Below are 23,287 nucleotides of genomic sequence, written 5' to 3'. Positions count from 1 at the left end.
TTAAGAGGTACAATTTAAAGAAAGTAAAATATAAAAACTAAGTAATATATTTTTTAAAATATATAAATTAAATAGTTAATTTCATTAAAAATGTAAATATTAAATATAAATTAAATAATTAATTTCATTAAAATGTAGATATTGAATAATAATTTTCCCTTGAAAACAAATAGAGTTCATGAAAATGCTATCGTCCAGATAATAATAGAATCCCGCCCACGAAAGCAGCAAAACATGTAAGCTATCACCAAAATAAACCATCCTATAAAGTGGGATGATTCCATTTGCCGTGTAGAACTGATGATGAAGTCGTGGTTTCATCAGTAACACAAGACATGCAAAATCCAGTACAGAATCACGCATTTGTAGACATAGGAGTTAGCATAGCAAGCTTTCCCCGTAAGAAGATATATCATCAGTATGGAAGGGGGCTTCATTCTCTCGCGCCAAAGAAAAAATATAAATAGGTAAATAAAAAAATTATAAAAAAAAAAAGCTGAGAGAAAAGGATAGGAAGACCGATCTATGCTCAGAAAATCTCAATTCTCATGGAGAGGCATCCAATTGAATTTCGTAAGTTGTCCCCTCAACATACTTATTGACAATATAAATGAGAAGCTGAAAACTACAGCATGTTCTCAAGGAAACAGAGAAGGGAAAACAATTTATGACAGCCTTAAATGCATCTTTAAACTCACTCACATAGAGAAATGTGGAAGAAAATTACCCTAATTTACCTTCTACCCATTCCCTTGCCTACAAAAATAGCACACTTGTTCAACGATCATCAGGGAGGAGCCCACGCTTCAGTCTGATATTCTAATCTCAACTCCTAGAATGTCCTTCACCACCTCGTATGTCACAAATGCAATTGCTATAGATGGGACTACCTGGAAAAAGAAAGCAGAAGAATTGAATAATGTCCTCTGTATAAGAGTTTAATATTCAATGTGAATATACTGCAATCATGCACACATAAAAAGCTTTATAAAACCCAAGTGGAAAATTTTTAGTGATCTTTTAACATTTTCAATGGCTTGATTAGATGTGAATAAAGTCCAAGTAAACTATCAACAATGGTGAAGCACTGAAGGTTGTAATACCACTCGTGCAAATGATTATGCAGGCAAATAGTTTTTTTATGAGTCAAGGCATTCAGACAAATATATGAAATACATTTTTTGTCGACATTTGCGCAAAAAATCTCAAGATTTCTTGAACCACGAGTAAAAAGTGCACAACAAAATAACCCCAGTCCTATTTGAGCAGCAGCCTGGCCATCTAACCATCTCAACTAAATCTCTTTCTTAACAAACGGCAATTGTGTGAATTGAGGTCACCCAACTCCTGAAACATAAGAAAACATAATGACTCACCTTTACAGAATTAGGTACCAAACCCTTGTATAATGCTCCAAAGCCCTCATACCGAACAGTTTTCCTGAATGCATCAATCATGCCAGTATATTCAAGGGGGGCCTTGCTCCTCCCATCACCAGTGACAATAGAAGCAGCATCTTTCCATCCAACCATCTGCATTCGCCGGCGAATAACATCAAGAGGATAAGCGACAGTTTGGCCAACAGTTCCAGCAGCAGCCCCACAAGCAAGCCTTGTAGTCACACTCAAGTCAGAATCTTGAACTAGTCCAAATGGTTTAGCTTTAACTAACCAATCCTTTAGTGATTCATACACAGCAAAGTTAAGACCTACATATGGGATCTGCCAGGCAGAAATAAGATATGTTACACAGAGCAAACAAGAGAAATCATTTTGTTCCTAGAGTCGCATGAAAATTCTGAGCAGTAAAGTTATTAGCACCACCACCACCCACAATTTCATTTGTCCCACTTATCACCCAACAATTCAACACTGAAATTTACAACAATAAACCCTGAAAGTATAAATCTTCAGAAAGATGCGAGAGAGTTGACAGAGAGGTGAGTGTCAGGAAGAAGGAAAAGCAAAAACCATAATTGCATAAAAAGACTTGATCCCAGCAATAAATTACTACCACATTTTTTCAGTAAGTGCTAATTATAACAATCACAGTAATTATTCTCAATTAGCATGTCCTTTTGGCTGAAAACCAACAAATTCCAAGAGAACAGAATTTCAATTTGAGAAGCAAAAGACCTCACATGTACAAGGTGATGCAGGACAGCCTGCAGGTCTTAGAATTAATGTTGAAATTTGAGGCTTTGTGAAAACTAAAATGAGCAGAAATTTAGGTGGAGAATTAGGTTTGTGAAAGGATTGAATTGAGAAGCAAATTTAAACCAGAAGATTTGTGGGCTGCAAACAGTAAAATAAAAGGTTAAGGCTTCACGCCTAAACTTCCTTAAGCACCACTTAGGGTTGAATTACATCACACAACTCAAAGCATAAGTGCTAGAATTCGTATTGATAAAAAAAAAAACTTTTTTTACAAAATTACAAACATGGTATTTATAGACTCAAAAAGTAGTCCTTAACCTTTAAGGATTTGGACTTTCAAAAGTAAATCTTAACCTGTAAGTAATCCTTGACCAACAAGGAAATAAATAAAGATTCCTATAAAAGTCTAGATCTTTCTAGCAAATCTAAAATTACAAAACTATCCATGCAACATACATAAGTCAAACACTAAAAGAACTACAAAGTCCTCTATAATTTCTTCAAACAAATTCTATATTGAAACTGAACCATAATCCTAAGCTTCTTGAGTGTTTGGCTATGAATGTTCTTGAATTCCTTGGCTGCATCATAATGTGTCAATGATTATCAAATGATCATAGGTTTAGATGATTATGATATTACAGTGTTGTCAGATTCCTTTTTCTTATATAATATCCTCTTAGATTGAAAACTTAATACATGGTGTAACTCAAGGAAAGGATGACTTACAACTCCAATGACAGAGGGAAGCCAACCCTTGTACAGAGCCCGTGGACCTTCTTCCCGAAGCACAGTTGATAAAGCATGGAACATTCCTCTATATTGATAAGGTGATTTATCAGTCTGCAAAACAAGAATTTTATTTTATTTTATTATTTTATTTTATTTTTTTTTGGGGGGGGGGGGGGGGGGGGGGCGGGGGGGGAGAAATTTAAACTGAGAACACACAACCAAATTGGAAAAGGATCTGCAAGCAAATGGAGTCTGAAAGACTAAGACAATACCTGTACAGTTAGCCTGCCTCGCACCATATCCATGGGATAAGTTGCAGACATGGCAATTATTCCTGCACATGCTCCGGCTCCAAGGCGTAGAAGAGGAGTGAGCTGCGCATCTTCTGCAGGAAACAACCAGAGGAGGGAAGGGGGATATAAGGAATAAGATAACTCACATAGGCTCTATCAAGTGCCATCCGTTGCTAACAAGCAGGTAAAGAACCAACTCAAACTGAACAAATATTATCTAGCCAAACATTGAAGTGCACACAATATCTTTATGACTGCAAAGAGAGTGTAAAATAATAATTCAAAAAATTAAAGACATACCATTGCCAGTTTTCTGTTGATACAGCCACAATATTCCCCTGTCATATGGATATAGAACAAAATCAGCAGAAGAAAAATATATCACTAAGATGGATCAAAGAAAACTTTGAACCATGAACAAATGTCATTTCATATGATTGAAAAAAGAAAAGAGAATTGAGGAACAGTAACACATGGTATTGGTAATAGAACCAAAGAACCAAGCAGCATACCCTTCCTCAGGAAATTATTTTATATCACGTAGAAACATCACCTTTTTCCCCTGACAGTTAGAGAGAGAAATGTAGAATGCTTGCATATACTTGCTCTAATTAAGCTATCAATTCTGAATAATTTATTTTGCTCACATATTACTAGGAATTATTAACATTCCCACAATGACCTCGTCAGTTCAACAGACCTACCATTTTCCTTTAATATTCATGGACCTAAGCAAATTCAGTACAGTTAAACACAAATAGCAAGTTGGGCTTCCATACATATATTCTATAAACAAATACATTTTGCATTAAACAAAGATATTTATACATTGAATTCCTGTCCAACCAATGAATTATAAACTCTCAAGTAAACATACTTAGAAGCTTCTTCATAGCTGAAGAACTTCACAGCTGAGTTGGGGACAATTCGTGCACAATTAGTGCCGTTGCCTTTAAACAATCCACGAAAACCCTCAGTTCTCCATATGTATTTTAACCCTTGAATTGTTCCATTGTACTTTATGTTGCGGGGATTTTGAACCTGCACATTACAGGAGTTAATCAGTGCAAAATTTATGTTGTGCATGTGCAAGACATGAATACACACACTACATGCTACATAAGCAATCAATTCAATGAAACAATTAAAAAATGGTCTAACCTGTAGCAATATCTTCAACCTTTCCAATGGAGCAACAGCTGTACGTGACCTGAACACATTTGACCATTTCAGTCAGTGAAAGTCAAACCTAGCAATATCATAAAGATGCAAAACCCCTGCCAGCCACAATAATAATTAAAGGCAGTCCTCAGGGGCCAAACAAATTAAAAGAAAAAAAACTAGCCTTTCAGAAGTGCCACCAGCCATTCCATTTAGTTTTAAAACGAATAAGCTCAGAACTGTCAAGTTAATAAGAAGAATAATCTATATAAAATATTGAAACAAGCAAATATTCACACAAGACAAAACAAGTAGGATATAATGTGAGTTCTGAAATCTTGTTATAGTAAACAGCATACTGAATTTGAATCTAACCACAAAATCCTAGACATGAAATTTCTAACCCAAACACTTGATTCTTTCTGCTAATTACATCAGAAACAAAACAAAGAAACCGGAAAAAAAAAATTGATTAACCGCATGCAGTGTTTAGAAAGTGTCGATGACAATACCAGAGTTCTTATTGTGAGTTACTAATTCAATTTTTATGGAAGTAAAAGAAGTGACTGAAAAAGTTGAGATTATTTCACATATTAGCTTTGCCTAATCTTAAAAACCAGATTGGATGGCTAACATCAGGTTCAAATTTTGGATAATACTATGTTTTTCGATTTTTCGTGAGAAGCAAATTGGCCAATCTCATAATATTTCCAAAGAACCAATAAACAAACAACATTAACTCCTACTCCTCAGTGTATATGTTTTAAGTTAGGTCCAAATGCAACAAAAGAATATGAATTTGAAGCATAATTGTCCAGCTTGGCTAATAATGCAGTGAATCTTTAACAAAAATGACACTGTTTATCGGAAAGAAAATCTCAAATTTTATTTCTCAGAAGCAATTGCGCATATAAATGAATTTCAACCTGTCCCGTTCTACATAATTTTAACCTTTCTCAACTTCTATCAGGTGAAAGCGTAAATGAACCGGCAAACCACAAAATAACATTCATTTCCAACAAAAGCATGATTTATTATGCCAGGAAGCAAACAAACTACCAAGAAAAGGAAAAAAGAAAACTCACACTCCACCGGCAACACCCCCAGCAACGAGAGACTTGCAGATACTAAGAACAGCATAGCTCGGGGCCTTAACTCCCTCTCTAGCCAACTTAGCCTCCTCCGCTAGACTGACGATAGTCGTAACAGCCGCTTCGCTCGTCTTCACATCCTCCGATGCCATGGATCAACAAAATCCTAAGTCGTGAAGAAAACTAGAAAAGAGATCTCTGTTTGGCGATCGATCAGTGAAGCCTTATCACGCGCGTTTATGGGAGAGCAAGTCTCTGCATTTCTCTGTCTGCACCAACAAAAAAATGTGGCAGTGGTGGTGGCAGGTGACGGCTCTTCGGAGAGGCGAAAGTGAGGTCTCAACTCTCAACTTTAGCTTGCTTGCATCAGTGTTCGTCCGTGCGTCTTGTGCGTGCGTGTGTTTGTGCGCGTGTGTGTAGACTGACGGCGTCTGTACGTTTGATTGGGAGTGCTACGTTTCTTTATTGCTGGCCCCGCCTTCTACCTGTTGTTGCCTACGTGGACATCGGAGTTTATTTCAGGTGCTCAGGACTCTGGTGACTATTTAAGGTGAATTTTTTTAACTTGGCAAATTGAAAATTTTATTATTGAAATATATTAAATTAATATAAAAATAATTTTTAATAATATGTAAATAATATGTTTAAAATAATATTTTTATAACAATAACTCAGATAATAAATAAGAGTGAGTCTTTCCATAACTAAAATAGATAACCCTACAACTTTTCAAAATGCAATTTTAATTTTTTAATTTAATTGTTTCTCTGAAATATCATTCATAAAAATTATTATAATTAATTTTATTAAGTGCAAAAAATTAATATTTTTCCTATTTAAAAAAATAATATCTTTCCATTTTGTTATAAATAATGATTTCTATAATAATTTAAATGCCATAATTTTTATATTTAATAAATAGAGGAACTCTATCATACCTATGGATAATGGACGTTTTTATATAATCGTTATTTATGTTAAAAAATCATAATTTTAATTTAGCGTTTTATATTTTTTATCATTTTTTTTCTTACTTTTATGTTTGTATCTAAATTTTTTGACATTGGGTGATCTGTATATATATATTTTTTATAAAGTTTCCAATTAATCACAATTATTATTTTAAAATAACAAGTTAGCCATATAGTTTTAAAGAAAAAAAGTAATTTTGTAAAATCATAATTTATAGTTTAAAAATATAAATTTAGAAAAAGAAAAAATATATTAAAAATTAACTGATAATATATACTGATGTCCCAAAATATGTTCAAGAGGGGGGTGAATTGGACTCTAAAAATAATTTTTCGGTTCTTGCTCAAAACCTTTGAAAAATTACAGCTTGGTTCAACCTAATTTTCTAATGTGAAATATGAACAATACAGCTCTATTGATCAATTGATTCAAAGTTGAGTCATAAGCAATCAGTATACTGATCTAACAGAATATATTGGCATTCAGTACAAATTTTAGTAATCTGAATAAGTTCACAACACAGCAAACAGAGCAGTACACCAAATATATTAGTTGACAGCAAATAAAACAATAAACAAATTAAATCAGATATCAGCAGATTCAGCAGTAAACCAATTTTCTTAGTTTGCAGCAAGATTAACAATAAACAGTATCAATTTTCATATCAGCAAAAACACTTCAATCAGAAAGTTAAAATGCATAAATGTAAAGAGTAAGGGTTGAGAAAATTGAACATTGAATTTTTATAGTGGTTCGGTTCAACTAGCCTACATCTACTCTCTCAAAGATCCCACTTTGAGTCTTCGCTTCGCTAATCTTCTCTTTTAAAGGCAAGAGACAAAAGCCCTTTACAAATCTTCTCACCAAAACTTTTACAAGTAGCTTTACATTTCTAACAAGTGTTATCCCAAATACTTTTCACAATCAAGTTTCAATAGGTGCTTGAATGACCTCTCATAAATGATAATAAAGTGTTTAAAACTCAATCTCACTCAATACAACAGAATCTATAAAGAATAGATGAGTAGGTAAGCCAATGATGAGCAATAAAAACACTTTGAGCACTTTGAATGAAAGATTTTATGATCTTAAAGGGTCAGGAACAGTAGAGAGACTTTCATTAAGTGCAAAATGGCCAAGGATAGGTGTATTTATAGCTTTGAAACATTTTTGACCGTTTGAGAACTCATTTGAACGTTATAATTTCAAATTTCAAGAAAATAGCCGTTATTTTTTCTTTTTCTGCGATGTTGTGCAGAGTTGAGACAGTTAACATACTAGAAAAAGTAGCAAACCAGTTAGCATACCAGAAAAACTTTTCTGCATAGCTTTGAAAACTTTAAAACTTTACACCAAATCATAATCAAATGTTTTTAGGCAATTTATGATATTTAAAAGAAAATAATTGAGGGATTAAAAATAAGTATCATTGGCTTCTACTCTTCAATTCTTTTCACAAGCAATCCTAAAAGTTTAAAACTAACTTCTATACTACATGTACCTTCAAATTTGATCTTCAATGCAACTTTGGAAGGTAACATTTTCTTCCTTTATCTCATTTGATTCATCATGTATTATCTTAAAATGTCATCCTTTATTCAAAAGCATGAATCCATCATGAATTTCTTGAGTCATTTTATTTGTTCTTTGAGAAGCACAACACTTAACACAAGGTTAGTTTGATTCTAGTTGAGTTTTGTTATCATCAAAATCTATACTCCTTTGAGCTCATAAGGTCAACATAAGCCATTCATTCACATCGATCAAAATTAGAAATAGGGATAGCAGCAGACAAAGGCGGACAGTTGATTAAATCAGTGGGATTAAAAAAATTTATTTTATTTAATTTAAAAAATATATATTATATATAATAATAAATTATTTATTAAGAAAAAACATAATAATGCAAGTAAATTTTTAATATGTAACAATAATTTAGAGAAAAAAGATCATAAAATAGTAAATTCTTATTATAATTTAAAATTTATTATTGTGTTCAACTAGTTATTATTTTCTGAAAGCATTTCAAGAAATTATTTTATTTAATTTATCTATCATAAGTCTTTTACTGGATTGTTGTAACATCTCTAATTTTTAAATAATTATTCTATATGTAAATATTATTATTTTATTATATTAAATATTATAAAATTTTATTTGGAAATTTTCTAAATTTTAAAAATTGGGTTTGATTTTTTTAAGACAATAAATTTCATTGATTTTTAAAAATTAATTTAAAGATCACGTAGCAAAACCAAAAACATATTTGAACTCCAAAAATTTTTATGAGATTTCGGTAATTTTTTCAGAATTTTTGAGCCTCGTTCTTAGTCCCAGGACAGAGTAAAAATTTAATTTCGGACATTTTGAATCGGACCGGCCTAATCAAATTGGAACAGATCGAACCGGTTGAATCTAACCGACCCATTTTTCTTTTTCTTTCCCTTCTTCCCCTGCGCACCGACACTCTCCGTCTCTTTCTCGTTTTCTCTCTCCTTCCTCCTTCCCTCGCCGGCCAGCCGCTACCACACCCTCTCCAGCTCACCGGCGCACCACCCGGAACCTCCCCTATCGCCGGTTGCTGCCCCAAATGCCGAAAAATCTGACTTGAAGCTCCCTCACACACAGCGCTGACCGTTTACCTTTTCGGGCAATTGAATCGGGACTTGTCCCAAAATTCATCTACACCTTAAGAGCTTTCTATAGATACCAAAACCCCAATTTTCATTAAGCGGATTGTCCAATTTGTATCCGATAAGTTTTAGCCTATTTCGACTTTTGAGCTAAATTTCTCCCAAACCGAGAACCCCACTGGAATTCCGAGAGTGCCAGTGTACTCTACACGACGAGAGCTTCGCAGCAATATAAATTTTAAAATTTTCTGACACCGAAAATTCAGTGAGTCTTGCGAACTTTGCAGTGTTTTATGATCTTCAAATGAGTTTATTTAATTTTGTAGTAATTTTATTCTAACCCCTGGTGTTGTGAGCTTCGTGTAGGTACTTTCATTTTGTGAAAATTTGATCGTCGCTCAAATCTGCAATTTCAGAGCGAACAGATAAGTTGTCGGAACCACTTCAGAACTGGGTCAAAGTTATAGGCTACTTTACTATTTTCAGATGCCCCGAACGCATTCCAAGCCTCAGAATTGATATAGATGAACCTGAACTCCAAGTTTCTTTAATTTCATAGTACCGGGTTTAGAATAAAATTTCATAAAATATTTATGAGTAGCTAGAAAATTATAATTACTTTTGCGCTAGCTCTATAATATTGCTGAGGACAGCGAGGTAAAATTTTAGAATTTTTAGAACTAGTTAGAATGACTATTGTAAAATATCCATTTTAAGCCTTATAATTGAATTGTTGAAGTGTGTAAGATTTGCCTGAATTGGAGGGGTCCAGGAGGGGTCATGTGATGTTGTTGAGATGATGTGTGGCTTTAAAAGTGTTATTTAAGCCCCTTTGTAAGTTGAGTAGGTCATAGGTACAAGGAAAACTCTGTCGAATTTTCGACATAAATTAGGGCGTCCTTTGCCTCTTTAAAGCTTTGTTTGAAATTAATACGGATAAATTTGTAATATAATCATTTAGGTGAGCCGGGTCAGTCTTCCTCCTCCGCTCAGCCTCCGCAATGACTTTTGGTTAATTAGCGAGGGGATATTGATTTTATTTACAATTTCAATACTATTGTTATTATATGTTACAGCATACTCATGCATCACTTATGGATATATGTATTAGCTACTATAGGCATGCTTTGTGTTACATCTTTACTTGATGGTTTGATGTGGGTGTCACCTAAGATAATTTGGAGTTGTGTGCGCGTATCGGCGTGCATGTGGTGTATTGGTGGTTGATATAGATAGGACGGGTAAATCGACTTGAGCTCGTCTCGCTTGGGGCTGGATCCTTTTGTGATAAGTCGGGGTGAGTACAACTTTGAGTTGATCTCGCTGACTCCCGCACTTGGATTGTAAGAGAAAGTCCTGCTCGAGTTGATTTCGCTGACAGGCCTTAGATTAAGAAAGCTTTATAGGGGATCAGCTTCCATATTATATTTATACTGATGTGACACATGGATGTGTGAGTACTCCAAATTATTTTTTGTGCGAGTATTATTGAAATTTTTTGAAATTGCTGATTTATGCTGCATTTTATCCCTAGGGATGCATTAGTACTAGATAGTTATAGAAATTATATGTAAAATCAATATCTTACTCTATGAGTCGAACGCTCACTTCTGTTTACCCTATTTTTTCATGCTACAGGAATAGTTTATTTTCAGAAATACCTGCTTCCTTTTTCGCAGGTTTATTAGCAATTATGTATTTGTGTTACTATATTCTAAATTTGTAATCTATAACTCCGCATGTGTTAATAGTAATGTTAATCTTGTCAGGTACTATGTTAATTAAGTTTTTTTTAATTAATAAAAGAATTTTTTATGATATTTAAACATTTGTATATGATGGTATCAGGGTTGAGCCGGGCTCCCCTGGCTTTAGCTTATGATGGTTATTGGGTTGGGTTGACCCGAATTAAAAATATAATATTTTATTTTACTTTATTTTATTTTATATGTTGGGCCTCAGTTTTGGGCCCTGATTATGGATTTAGGAATAGTAAAGCTTAGTATGGGTCTCGAGAGCTTTATGTCGGCCCAGGTCCTAGTGTCAGTCTGGCCCTTGGGATTGTGTGGTCCTAGAATTGGTCCGGCCCATGGAATCGTTTTATGACAATTGTTAAGTGTTCCACAACAAAACAATTATAAAACAATCCTAATAGAACCTATTTGCATTTATAATTTATTTAAGCAATACATATATATAGTGGTGAGCCTCTTATATAAAATTAAATTTTTTTTACAGTGCAAAAGCTCTATGTGTATTGTTACGCTCATCCCACATCAGCCAAATAATAGGGATTCCTGGGGCATATAAATGAGTGTGCTGCACAGCCCATCAGATGCATATTTTGGGGAGAGGGTAATGACTCGGTGACAAGTGGTATCAGAGCCAATCTTGTAATGATTCGACCTCACGCCAAGCACCTCAATGAGACCGAGGTAGGCAGGGTGGGCCAGCCGTGACGAGGGTGTCACAAGCTTGGGCGGGGGAGAATGTTACGCTCATCCCACATCGATCAAATAATAGGGGTTCCTGGGGCATGGGGCATATAAGCGGGTGTGCTGCACACCCTATCAGGTGTATCTTTTAGGGAGAGGGTAATGACCTCGTGAAAGTATACACGAAGAGATCAAATTTTACTATCAATTTTTTTATCAATAAATTTTGCAGGCAATCTGAGAAAATTTTACTCCAACTTTTTTTTTAATTTCAGCTCAAAGATTGTGAATAATAATAAAAAAAATTATTGAAATATTTTTCTTCTTGCCTTTTTGCATAATAAATCTATGAAAGAAAAAAAAAATCTTTTAAAAATAAATTGTGCCAGCATCCTTTTTCTTCTTTCTTCTAATTTTAATTTGCCCATGTGAGTATGAAATCATTTTATTGGACTTAAACCTCTTGTCATTTCCTAAGAATGTGTACAAATGTCTCAATATTAAATTAACTCTATACTTATGAAGGTAATTCAATATATGTTAGGAATTTTTTTTTTTAAATTGAGTAGGTCAACTGATTGCACTCACCAACATGTAGATCTGCCCTTGGCAAAAGGTAAGACACCTGTTAAAATCATCTTATTCGAACTTGAATCTAAATTTAATTAATATTTATACTACTCGAATTCGTTCCAAATTTGACTAAAATTTATCCTAACTTAAATTCGTCATAAACTAAATTATTATTACTTGAATGATGCCGAATTCATTTAATTTTATATTTTTTAATTAATAATTTACATAAAAATATTTTTTAATTAATATTTTATATTTTAAAAACTAAATAATTATATAAAATATTTAAATTCTATTTATTTAAAATTTAATATATAAATATCATCTTAAAAATATATAGTTATATTTAATTAATTATTTATATAAACATATTTAAATAATAGGTGCCTAATATGTTGAGTATTATTTTTTAAATTTGAACTCATATCAAATTCTATTATATACTGGTTAAATTCGTCTATTATAGTTTGGTCAGGTCACATATTTGCAAAAATACTCAACTCGTTTGCATCCCTAATTAGAAAGATTTTTAATTTATTGTCAAAGAAAAATAAAATTAGTTAGTTTTTTTTATAATTATAGTGAAATGAAAAAAAATGGAAAATTAAGTAATAACATATTTAAAATTTATTCGTGTGAATAGTTAATTAATTTATTACAAAAATATTTATAATAATGAGGAAAATATCTTATATTTTTATATTTAATAAAATAATACTAATTATAGTAATTACGATCACATTATAATAGCATAATTTAATCTAATAATTAAAAAAAATTTTAAAAAATTATAGTGTTAGTCATTATAATCATAGAAATAGGCTCACGCTATAAATAAATCCAAAAATTCTAAAGTGTATTATAATATTATAATTCTTGTTTTCCATTCTCATCTTACCTCCCATTGCCATTAAATTAAGTCACTCATTTAAAGAAATAAAAAGTATAAATATATCAATTAAAATCTTCATTAAAAATAATGTCAACATGACATTAAAAAATATTTTTAATGCAATTTAAAAAATTAATGGAATTTATTATTTATTTATAAATTTTTGCTAGCATCATGCTTTTTACACATTAATTATCTATTTTTTAGGTTAAAACAAATTTAGGAAATTCTTAGCAAAGCATTTATTATTTTGAAATTTGGATGGCCACCAACTGCCACCATAACTACTTTTAATTCCAACTAACCACACATTGCCCCCACTAAAGATTTTTTGTTTCTACATCATCAATGAGAATAAATTTTTCACTTATTCGAAATTTTTATTTATAAAGATGATGATAATAACTCATCATATTCCAAAAAAAAAAAAAAAAATCACTTTGATTTTAAAAGGAAACGGATAGTTTTGCATGTAATTTAATATATATTTTTATATTTTATATATTCTATAATAATTTTATAAAATTTTATTAATAATAAAATTTTAATTAACTATATTTTATATCAAGCATTAATATATGAATTTTTTTAATGGCAAACAATATAACTTTTTATTTGATAAAAAAATATAATAATATATAACATTTAATTTTAAATTTTAAAATAAGTTGTCAATGGATTATTCTTTATTGCTTTTTAAATTAGATGATATGTACTAATAAAAGAAAAAATAAAGTAACAAATGAATATTTTTAAAATATTCTTATTTAAATTTTTAGATTTTAAATATAAAAGTATTTTTAAGATAAATGTGTAAATTTTATAAACAAATTTTTAATGAAAAATTATTTAAATATATATTAATATAATTTTATAAAAATATTCATAATTTTCTAATATAACAAAAAATTTAATAAAAAATATTAATTTTTTAGAGATATATAATATGATATAATGCATGAAATTATAAATTTTAAAATTTTAAAATTTTTAAAAAGATGTAGTGAAATAAAATCTATAGAATTTTTTTATTATTATATAAAATTTTAATAGTTAAAATTTTAAAATACTTAAATAAAAAATAAATATGACTATAAAAAATTTAAATTCATATAACAATTATTAAATTAAATATTTATATATTATTTTATATATTTATTATATATATTTTAATTAATTTTTTATAAAATTTACATAAATATTTAATTAAATAATTAAAAAATTTAAATTTATATAAAATCGAGATGCATCGCAATGATTAATATGATAAATTAATTTTTTAAATATAAAAATAATAAAAAAAACACGTGCCAATCAAAGCGATCTTAGTATTCCTAAGTGGACAATAGAATGTGGTTTCTCTGAGCTTGGCAGCATGGATTTTTATGGAATTTTAACGACAGCCCACAATGCAAAGGTGTCAGTCCTTCCGAGAGTGTTGACGCCATCAAGAATGGGAAGCACGCACCCACTGACAGACACGTAGACCTTTGCTTCTGTAAACGGAAACCTAACGATGACAGCTTTAAAAGCCTTATCTTTACATTTATTGACAAGGCCAATTTGCCCATTGGCGAACATTTCAATGACTATCAAAACTCACCGCATCTGGAAACCCATTTCACGCTGAAGATTATTGTAATTCCACTTAAACAGTACACTTGGTTAGTGGGCCAGGGCAGCGATTATGATTACCCATAATTCGAACCCAACTCCAATATGGCCAATCCATGGGCCTGGAAAGAATTAGGCCCATAGTGTAAACTTGAAAACAAAAACGACACAAAGTAACTTGGTCAACAAGTACAGTGCAGATGCTTGCGAAGAGGTTGGATGAGTTGCAGTTTCATTGTATATACACACCGACATGAATCTAGGGTTAATTTTTATTATTATTAGTACCTACAGGAAAGTAATTAATTAAAGATTAAAGGAGATAGTGAAATGATGTGAAATTACATAGTAATTAACATATGCATGCACTCAATGATTTTGAAATGATTGCTTCTATAAACAGATGTATTCCTCCCTCTCGATACAGCCACCATTATATAAGTTGTCAAATGTCAAAACAAATACTGATTTTAAAAATAAGTAAAAAGGACACACATATTATCACCCGTTATGTTGAGATGGACCCAATTCTTGACTTTTTTTATTTGCCTTCTTATGCCAAATTCATTAATGTAAACCTAAATATTAATTAATTAGTACACTGTATTAGCCACAAATTGGGATTATCTTCATATCTACCATGTGTTTGCTTATTATTTCATGCTAAATTTTAATTTGTAATGAGAGCCTTAGTTTTTAATAATTTCATGTGTACTTTCAATTAATTAACACCACGTTCTCTGTATTACATTTTATTAAAAGATAATATTAAAAATTAAAAGATAATATTAATATCTAAAGCATATTAAAAGATAATATTAAAAATTAAAATCTCATAATTAATTTAAAATTTTCAAAAAATGTTAATAACATCTTAAAAAGATTAGGTCTATTAATCATAAAGTAATAAAATCTGCATGCATAATAAGGAATTATTCTATTATTATTTTTTGTTAGCTTTAGATGGAGCATGTTAACGTTTGTGATTAAAGTTTCTTTCCTTCTTTCCCTGTAAAGTAAGTTTTTCAACTCAACAAACACCGATAAATTTCAATAGTTGTTTACTTACTTTTTGGAGTCGTAATAGAATTGTTTTAAATTTAAAATTATAAATTTACATAATAAAAATAATTATCAATAATTAAATTATACGATTCAAAATAGTGATAATATATATAATTTTTTATTTTTTATATGATAATGATAAAATTAATTATAATTTTCTTTACAGAATAATTATGAAAAAATACTAATCTTATTTATAAGCTGATTATTAAAATTAGAAAAATTTGACTATACAAAAATTTTAAAATTTAAAAAAATTTTATATTATAATTTTAATTTCAAAACATATAAACATATAAAATTTATCCCAACAAACACACAACAGCATGTTAAATGTATATCACCATTATATTATTCACGCAATGATTTTATAATACCTGTTAATTTTAATACATATTTTAATTGCCTCAACTGCAGCTCATGAAGCAAGCATTGATGGATAAATATACGATATGATAATATGTGTATATCCTCTGAATCCTGAAATATACATATATATATATATATATATATATATATATATATACACGTCACATCAATTATTATTATAAAATTAGAGGAAAATATAAATGAAATAATAAATTAATAATAAATACTGACATGATATAATAAGTCTCTCTGATGTGAATATATATATAAAATATCTATTTGGAAAGGTATTTTTATTTTATTATTGCTATTATGAATAAATTCGAATTTATTTTGATGATCTTAATTTAATTATTATGTAATTAAGGCAAACTTCTTATTAACTCAACTAAAATTGATTGAGTGAAATAAATTAAATCAGTGGGTTAGCTTCCTACCTACTGATCTTTATTTCTCCGGTTTAGATATAGGTTATGTTCTCCATTCTTTGCACGCTTGAAAAGATAAAATGATATGACCATAATATTTGTATTTTCATCAAATAATTTCATATAAGGTGGACCCATTCATTAATTCTATTGTAAATGAATCATATATTGACACTGATTTATATATATAATTATTTGAAAAAGACAATTAATTTTGTTTAATTGGTATCTCCTGCCAACTAAAATCTAAATAAAAATACATGAATTAGAGAAATAAAAATTATTGAAAATTTTTATTCACTTTTTTTTTTAAACTTATTATTAATATAAATCATTTATTATTAAATAATTTTTGAAAAAAAAAAAAAAAAAAAATATATTATATATATATTACCCTTATAAGTAGAGGAAAGTTACAAGATTTAATTAAATCCTTAATTAAATCTGTTTTAATTAGTGGATGAAAATGAGAAACAAAATAGAAAAGAGCTCCAATGAGAAAAATATTTCATCTCTTCTATTTTAAATATTAATTGGGAAGTTGCCAGCAAGCCATTCTGGATTCATTGATTCCGTGGAAAAAAGAACAAGTACATGATGATGAAACCGGAAACAGTGAATTATATCTGTTTTTGTATATGTTCTGAAACACTGAGATTTAAACCGGAAACAGTCAACGGCCGGCCCTACTTCCATTAGAGACAGACGGCAAGGTCTGGTCGATAATTAAAAAGAAAAAAGAGCAAAGGCAACATGAAGCACGTGAATTATATATTAGTATATTGGTCCATTCTAACAAGGCATGTTTCCACGAATCTCGTGCAGCGCTTGCTTCCGGTTATGTTTGGCGGCGGGTTTTCCGTTCACATTATTGAGCAGGATTGCAGGACCCATGATAGCCGTGGGGTGGCCACCAACTATGGTGGACTCCGCTTTCTTTTCTTTTTTCCCTTAAAACCCCGAGTTTTCAGTTCTTCATTTTCTGCCTGATTCTTTACATTTAAACTATATTTATATATCACATTCATTTAATTTTAAATTTTATTTTCATACATAATTTACCTCTTTTTTTACAAAATATTTATTTAAATTTATTTTTTTAAGATTAAATTTATTTTAGTAAAATCATCTCTTATTATATATCTTAATTAATTAACATAAAAAAATGTAAAATTTATCTAATCATATAAGTTAATTCATTTTAATAAATCATATAATTATTTAATTTAACACATGCATCACCACCAATATTTAATATTTATACTGTAAGTTATTACCAAAAAAAATTGATAATGTTAGGTATTTTGATATTATAATAAGTGCAACTTGTACGTATAAATAAAATTAAATAAATAATATATTTTAATTAATTTAATACATCTATAATTATAAATTGTTAAGAAAAAAAAATAGGAATAAGATAGTATTAGGATGTCAATATATAACTAATTTTTCATAATATTTAATATTTTATTGTGATATAATCCATTAAAACCTTTCGAAAAAAAACCTTCAAGTATGGATAAAATTTAGTAAAAAAAAATTTTAATTTAATTAATTTAATGTAATAATATAAAAAGATACACATGGTAATTTAATTCTGATATTTTATTCAATTGTTATGATATATTTTTATTTTGATTTGATAGTACTAAAAGGAGAGCATAATCCAAAAATATAAGATTATGGCCGCCGCAGGGAAAGATGGGAAAGAGAAATCTTTGTTGTTTTGTGCTTGCTTTTTATTTCCTCTCTAAATCCATATCCAAGATTTTGATGGATCTTGTAATGTTTATCTTTATAAAAAAATAAAAAATAAAAAATAAAAGAGGAAATTCTATATCTTCTGTCCCACCAGAATATTACGAGCAAAAAAGAAAGATATCGAGTTAAATTTTTTTTCCTTCAAAAAACAAAAATTTCCTGTAAAATCAGATATTAATTTAGTAATAAAATAATTTTAAAATAATGTCTTCAAAATATGTTTATTTTATGAAAAATATTTTCATTTTTTTTTATATTGAGAATGTTTAAAAATAGATTAATGAAATATATTTTTTAAATTTAAATAAAATTTCAATTTTTTTTTAATTTTTTACAAAATACATGGAGTCTTAAGACCATCGGTGGGTGTCGGCTAAGGGAAGTAGCATGCTCTCTTCTATCTTCGAGAGATGGAGAAGAAACGTGCGCTGCAATTGCCACTTCTGTGGGAATAAAGTCATCAAGTTCATCACCATCCAGTGAGGGCTGGCCATGCACAGTTAAGCAAAGCACATTTTGGGACCCAATTGGTAGATTTCACATTTCCTGACGAAGACACCACTTGTTTGCATAAAGGACTCAAAGTCGTCTCATCTCCACGTCCATCCCAACGACCTGTCGTGTCACTATTTTCTTTCATGCCATTATTTGCCAGCAACTAGCCTTTGAATTTATATTTTCAACAAAACCATAACTTTGCAATGACTTTGATCATCTTGTACTGCTTTCTAGTTAACGCAATGACAAGTCCTCTCAATCCAATGTATGAAACTCAATATTCTAAATTAATTATAATTATTGGATTCATCTGAAAATTTGATTACTTATATTTCACTAATTTAATTAAATTAATTTACGTAAAATTTTGTAAAGGACAGACATCAATTGACAGTATCAGCATCAAAAGAACATCTCAAGCGAAGCCGCAAACGAAAGTAATTTTATAGAATGACACTGATATGGATTGCCGGAAGTAAAGTTTGGCAATTAACATGGCAAACACGTGCTAGAAAACTTAAACCAACCACTCATGCCCTTTTAGAAATTAAAATTGAATCGATTAAAATTAAATTAAATTAAAATGATCAAGCTTAACATAAATTTAGATTGAAATTGGATTAGAACTGATCAGTTTAATTTTAAATCAAATTAATTTAAAAAACCGATGTAACTATTAATTTCATCTAAAATTAATTAAAAGTTAATTATACATTAATTGTTTTTAGTAAATTGACATAGATGGATGAAATATAATTTGATAGCTACGTAGGTTAACTGCCAACTGCCACTGGCGTCTGCACTGAGTGGTAGTGGTCCGGAAATGCACTAGCTTTAAAGTCCAATATTATAATTATATGTCAATTTTAATAATTAACTTAATTAAATGACTTAATTGATAAAAATAATTTAAATATTTATCATATAATTAATATCGGCGGTATAAGGAAGAAAAAATAACACCATGGGTAAATTAATGATTCCAGGAGAAGAAAATATTAAATATATTTTACTTATTGAACATAATAAGTAGTGTTTGTGAATGCAGACGGTGGCCAAGTTCCATGCACTGTGATGAATATAAGACGCAGCCCTATTAAATTCCAAAAATTACCATAATTCTATACAGGAAATTACTCATTATTCTGTTTATTTTCAATTAAAAAAAAAATACATAGAATGAGAAAAAGCAATGCTTCCCCCGGCAAGCAACTATCATTGTATATCACATTTTACTTGAATTCCATGAAAATTAAATTATGAAATTTGATATTCTTTTTAATATATGGATGTATTCAGTGTATTCTAGTTTTATATTCATCATGTAAATTTATAATTTTGTTATATTATTATTGGACCGTTGTTAAAAATATATATTTTAAATATATTAATTAGAGAGTTTATAAATTAAGTGAAGTTGAACATTAGATGGTATCCATGAATTTAGTTAATAAAAAAGGAAATTATTATTTTATAATTCTTATAACTAAAATATAATGAAGCCATAAATCTGACTTATATGTTAATCAATTGGGCTAATTTATCAAGTTTTAGTGAACTATCATTTTTTTCTTTTTTTGAATTGCTATGATGCATTACACAAGAAATGCTACAAAGCACAGGAAATGGCCACCAACCAATTATAAGGCAATCTACTCTTAAGACTAACGCATTGTTCGGTAATATTTTTTAAGATAGTATTTAATATTTTAATTAAGTTAAAATATTACTTTATTTATTTACACAACTTCTGATATAAGTGTTTATATTAGTGTCATTTCATATGTAACACCCCAAAAATTTTAAATTTATGAGTATTTTTGGTATTTTAATTTTATTTGAATTTTAGGAATTTTTTTGAGATTTTTAGGATTTTAAAAATCGGGTTCGATTTTCCGAAAATATAAACTTTGATGATTTTTAAAAATTAATTTAAAGACCACGTGGCAAAACTAAAAATATAGCATGCTCTCTTCTATCTTCGAGAGATGGAGAAGAAACGTGCGCTGCAATTGCCACTTCTGTGGGAATAAAGTCATCAAGTTCATCACCATCCAGTAAGGGCTGGCCATGCACACTTAAGCAAGGCACATTTTGGGACCCAATTGGTAGATTTCACATTTCCTGACGAAGACACCACTTGTTTGCATAAAGGACTCAAAGGCGTCTCATCTCCACGTCCATCCCAACGACCTGTCGTGTCACTATTTTCTTTCATGCCATTATTTGCCAGCAACTAGCCTTTGAATTTATATTTTCAACAAAACCATAACTTTGCAATGACTTTGATCATCTTGTACTGCTTTCTAGTTAACGCAATGACAAGTCCTCTCAATCCAATGTATGAAACTCAATATTCTAAATTAATTATAATTATTGGATTCATCTGAAAATTTGATTACTTATATTTCACTAATTTAATTAAATTAATTTACGTAAAATTTTGTAAAGGACAGACATCAATTGATGACGCATCAAAAGAACATCTCTCAAGCCAAACGAAAGTAATTTTATAGAATGACACTGATATGGATTGCCGGAAGTAAAGTTTGGCAATTAACATGGCAAACACGTGCTAGAAAACTTAAACCAACCACTCATGCCCTTTTAGAAATTAAAATTGAATCGATTAAAATTAAATTAAATTAAAATGATCAAGCTTAACATAAATTTAGATTGAAATTGGATTAGAACTGATCAGTTTAATTTTAAATCAAATTAATTTAAAAAACCGATGTAACTATTAATTTCATCTAAAATTAATTAAAAGTTAATTATACATTAATTGTTTTTAGTAAATTGACATAGATGGATGAAATATAATTTGATAGCTACGTAGGTTAACTGCCAACTGCCACTGGCGTCTGCACTGAGTGGTAGTGGTCCGGAAATGCACTAGCTTTAAAGTCCAATATTATAATTATATGTCAATTTTAATAATTAACTTAATTAAATGACTTAATTGATAAAAATAATTTAAATATTTATCATATAATTAATATCGGCGGTATAAGGAAGAAAAAATAACACCATGGGTAAATTAATGATTCCAGGAGAAGAAAATATTAAATATATTTTACTTATTGAACATAATAAGTAGTGTTTGTGAATGCAGACGGTGGCCAAGTTCCATGCACTGTGATGAATATAAGACGCAGCCCTATTAAATTCCAAAAATTACCATAATTCTATACAGGAAATTACTCATTATTCTGTTTATTTTCAATTACAAAAAAAAATACATAGAATGAGAAAAAGCAATGCTTCCACCGGCAAGCAACTATCATTGTATATCACATTTTACTTGAATTCCATGAAAATTAAATTATGAAATTTGATATTCTTTTTAATATATGGATGTATTCAGTGTATTCTAGTTTTATATTCATCATGTAAATTTATAATTTTGTTATATTATTATTGGACCGTTGTTAAAGATATATATTTTAAATATATTAATTAGAGAGTTTAGAAATTAAGTGAAGTTGAACATTAGATGGTATCCATGAATTTAGTTAATAAAAGAGGAAATTATTATTTTATAATTCTTATAACTAAAATATAATGAAGCCATAAATCTGACTTATATGTTAATCAATTGGGTTAATTTATCAAGTTTTAGTGAACTATTATTTTTTTTCTTTTTTTGAATTGCTATGATGCATTACACAAGAAATGCTACAAAGCACAGGAAATGGCCACCAACCAATTATAAGGCAATCGACTCTTAAGACTAAGTAATACCTTTTAAGATAGTATTTAATATTTTGATTAAGTTAAAATATTACTTCACTTGTTTACACGACTTTATGATATAAGTGTTTATATTAGTGTCATTTCATAGCTTTTTTAAGATAATATTTAATATTTTAATTATAATAAAATATTAAAAATTATTTTGTAATAAAAATAATTAATTATACTTCATTTAATTATTTTGTAATAAAAATTTTAAAAAGTGAAAATTTAAATCTAACACTTTTTACATAAATAAAATATTTTTAATTACTGAACTAAATCAGACTAAACTTAATTTTTTTTTTCCGCAAATAATGTTAAGGTGAATTACTCTCTATGTAAATTAATTACCATTTAGACTGTTTATAGTTAATTTATTAAATAGTTAATTTATTATTTAATAAACTGTGTTAATAGATGTTTTTATTTGTAAATTTCAAGATGCATTCAATGTTTTCTTTTGTCTAAATTGCAAATTAAATTTATAAACATTACCAATATAATATAGTAATTATGCAAGAAATCTTATTTTACAATAAATATTATAAAATTGATTTATACATAAATATATGTGTAGTTTTTGATAAAAAAATAACTACATCAAATAATTTAATATAAGTAACATATTGTATAATTATATTTTTATATATGCTTTACACCTACATAAATATATGGCTCCCACAATTAATGTAAGGGTGATAAAATTTAATATTTTTATTAAAAAATTATATTAAGAGACAGATGTCTAATGGTCTAATACTATTAGGCCCATCAGGCCATAATCAGACGATATGATTGAATGATAATTAAGTGATTAATGATTACGGGACAACAGCCGCAAAGTAAAAAGGAAAATTGCTTCTTGCTATT

The 23,287-nt window shown here is 29.2% G+C and overlaps 1 protein-coding gene across 1 annotated transcript; it reads right to left on the bottom strand.

Moving 5' to 3' along the window:
- Nucleotides 1-526: 526 nt before the first annotated feature.
- LOC110645078 (mitochondrial adenine nucleotide transporter ADNT1-like) lies at nucleotides 527-5,810 on the bottom strand. The gene is made up of 8 exons (XM_058141314.1): nucleotides 5,428-5,810; nucleotides 4,343-4,391; nucleotides 4,059-4,222; nucleotides 3,482-3,519; nucleotides 3,161-3,273; nucleotides 2,886-2,999; nucleotides 1,377-1,721; nucleotides 527-890 (listed from the first exon to the last, which is right to left on the bottom strand). Exons 1-8 carry the CDS (start codon nucleotides 5,583-5,585, stop codon nucleotides 807-809), a joined length of 1,065 nt encoding a protein of 354 aa, XP_057997297.1. The 5' UTR covers nucleotides 5,586-5,810; the 3' UTR covers nucleotides 527-806.
- Nucleotides 5,811-23,287: the final 17,477 nt, after the last annotated feature.

The sequence above is a fragment of the Hevea brasiliensis genome, chromosome 2 (assembly GCF_030052815.1).
Source record: "Hevea brasiliensis isolate MT/VB/25A 57/8 chromosome 2, ASM3005281v1, whole genome shotgun sequence".
Classification (NCBI taxonomy): Eukaryota; Viridiplantae; Streptophyta; class Magnoliopsida; order Malpighiales; family Euphorbiaceae; genus Hevea; species Hevea brasiliensis.
The sequence above is the reverse complement of the archived record's forward strand: the minus strand, read 5'-3'. Positions and strand labels throughout refer to the sequence as shown.

Coding starts and splice junctions, on each gene's coding strand:
- LOC110645078 (XM_058141314.1), bottom strand. CDS start 5,585: ATGGCATCGGAGGATGTGAAGACGAGCGAAGCGGCTGTTACGACTATC. Junction 3,520..4,058: donor AGCTATGAAGAAGCTTCTAA/GTATGTTTACTT, acceptor TCCATATGACAG/GGGAATATTGTGGCTGTATC. Junction 3,274..3,481: donor TCAACAGAAAACTGGCAATG/GTATGTCTTTAA, acceptor TGTTTCCTGCAG/AAGATGCGCAGCTCACTCCT.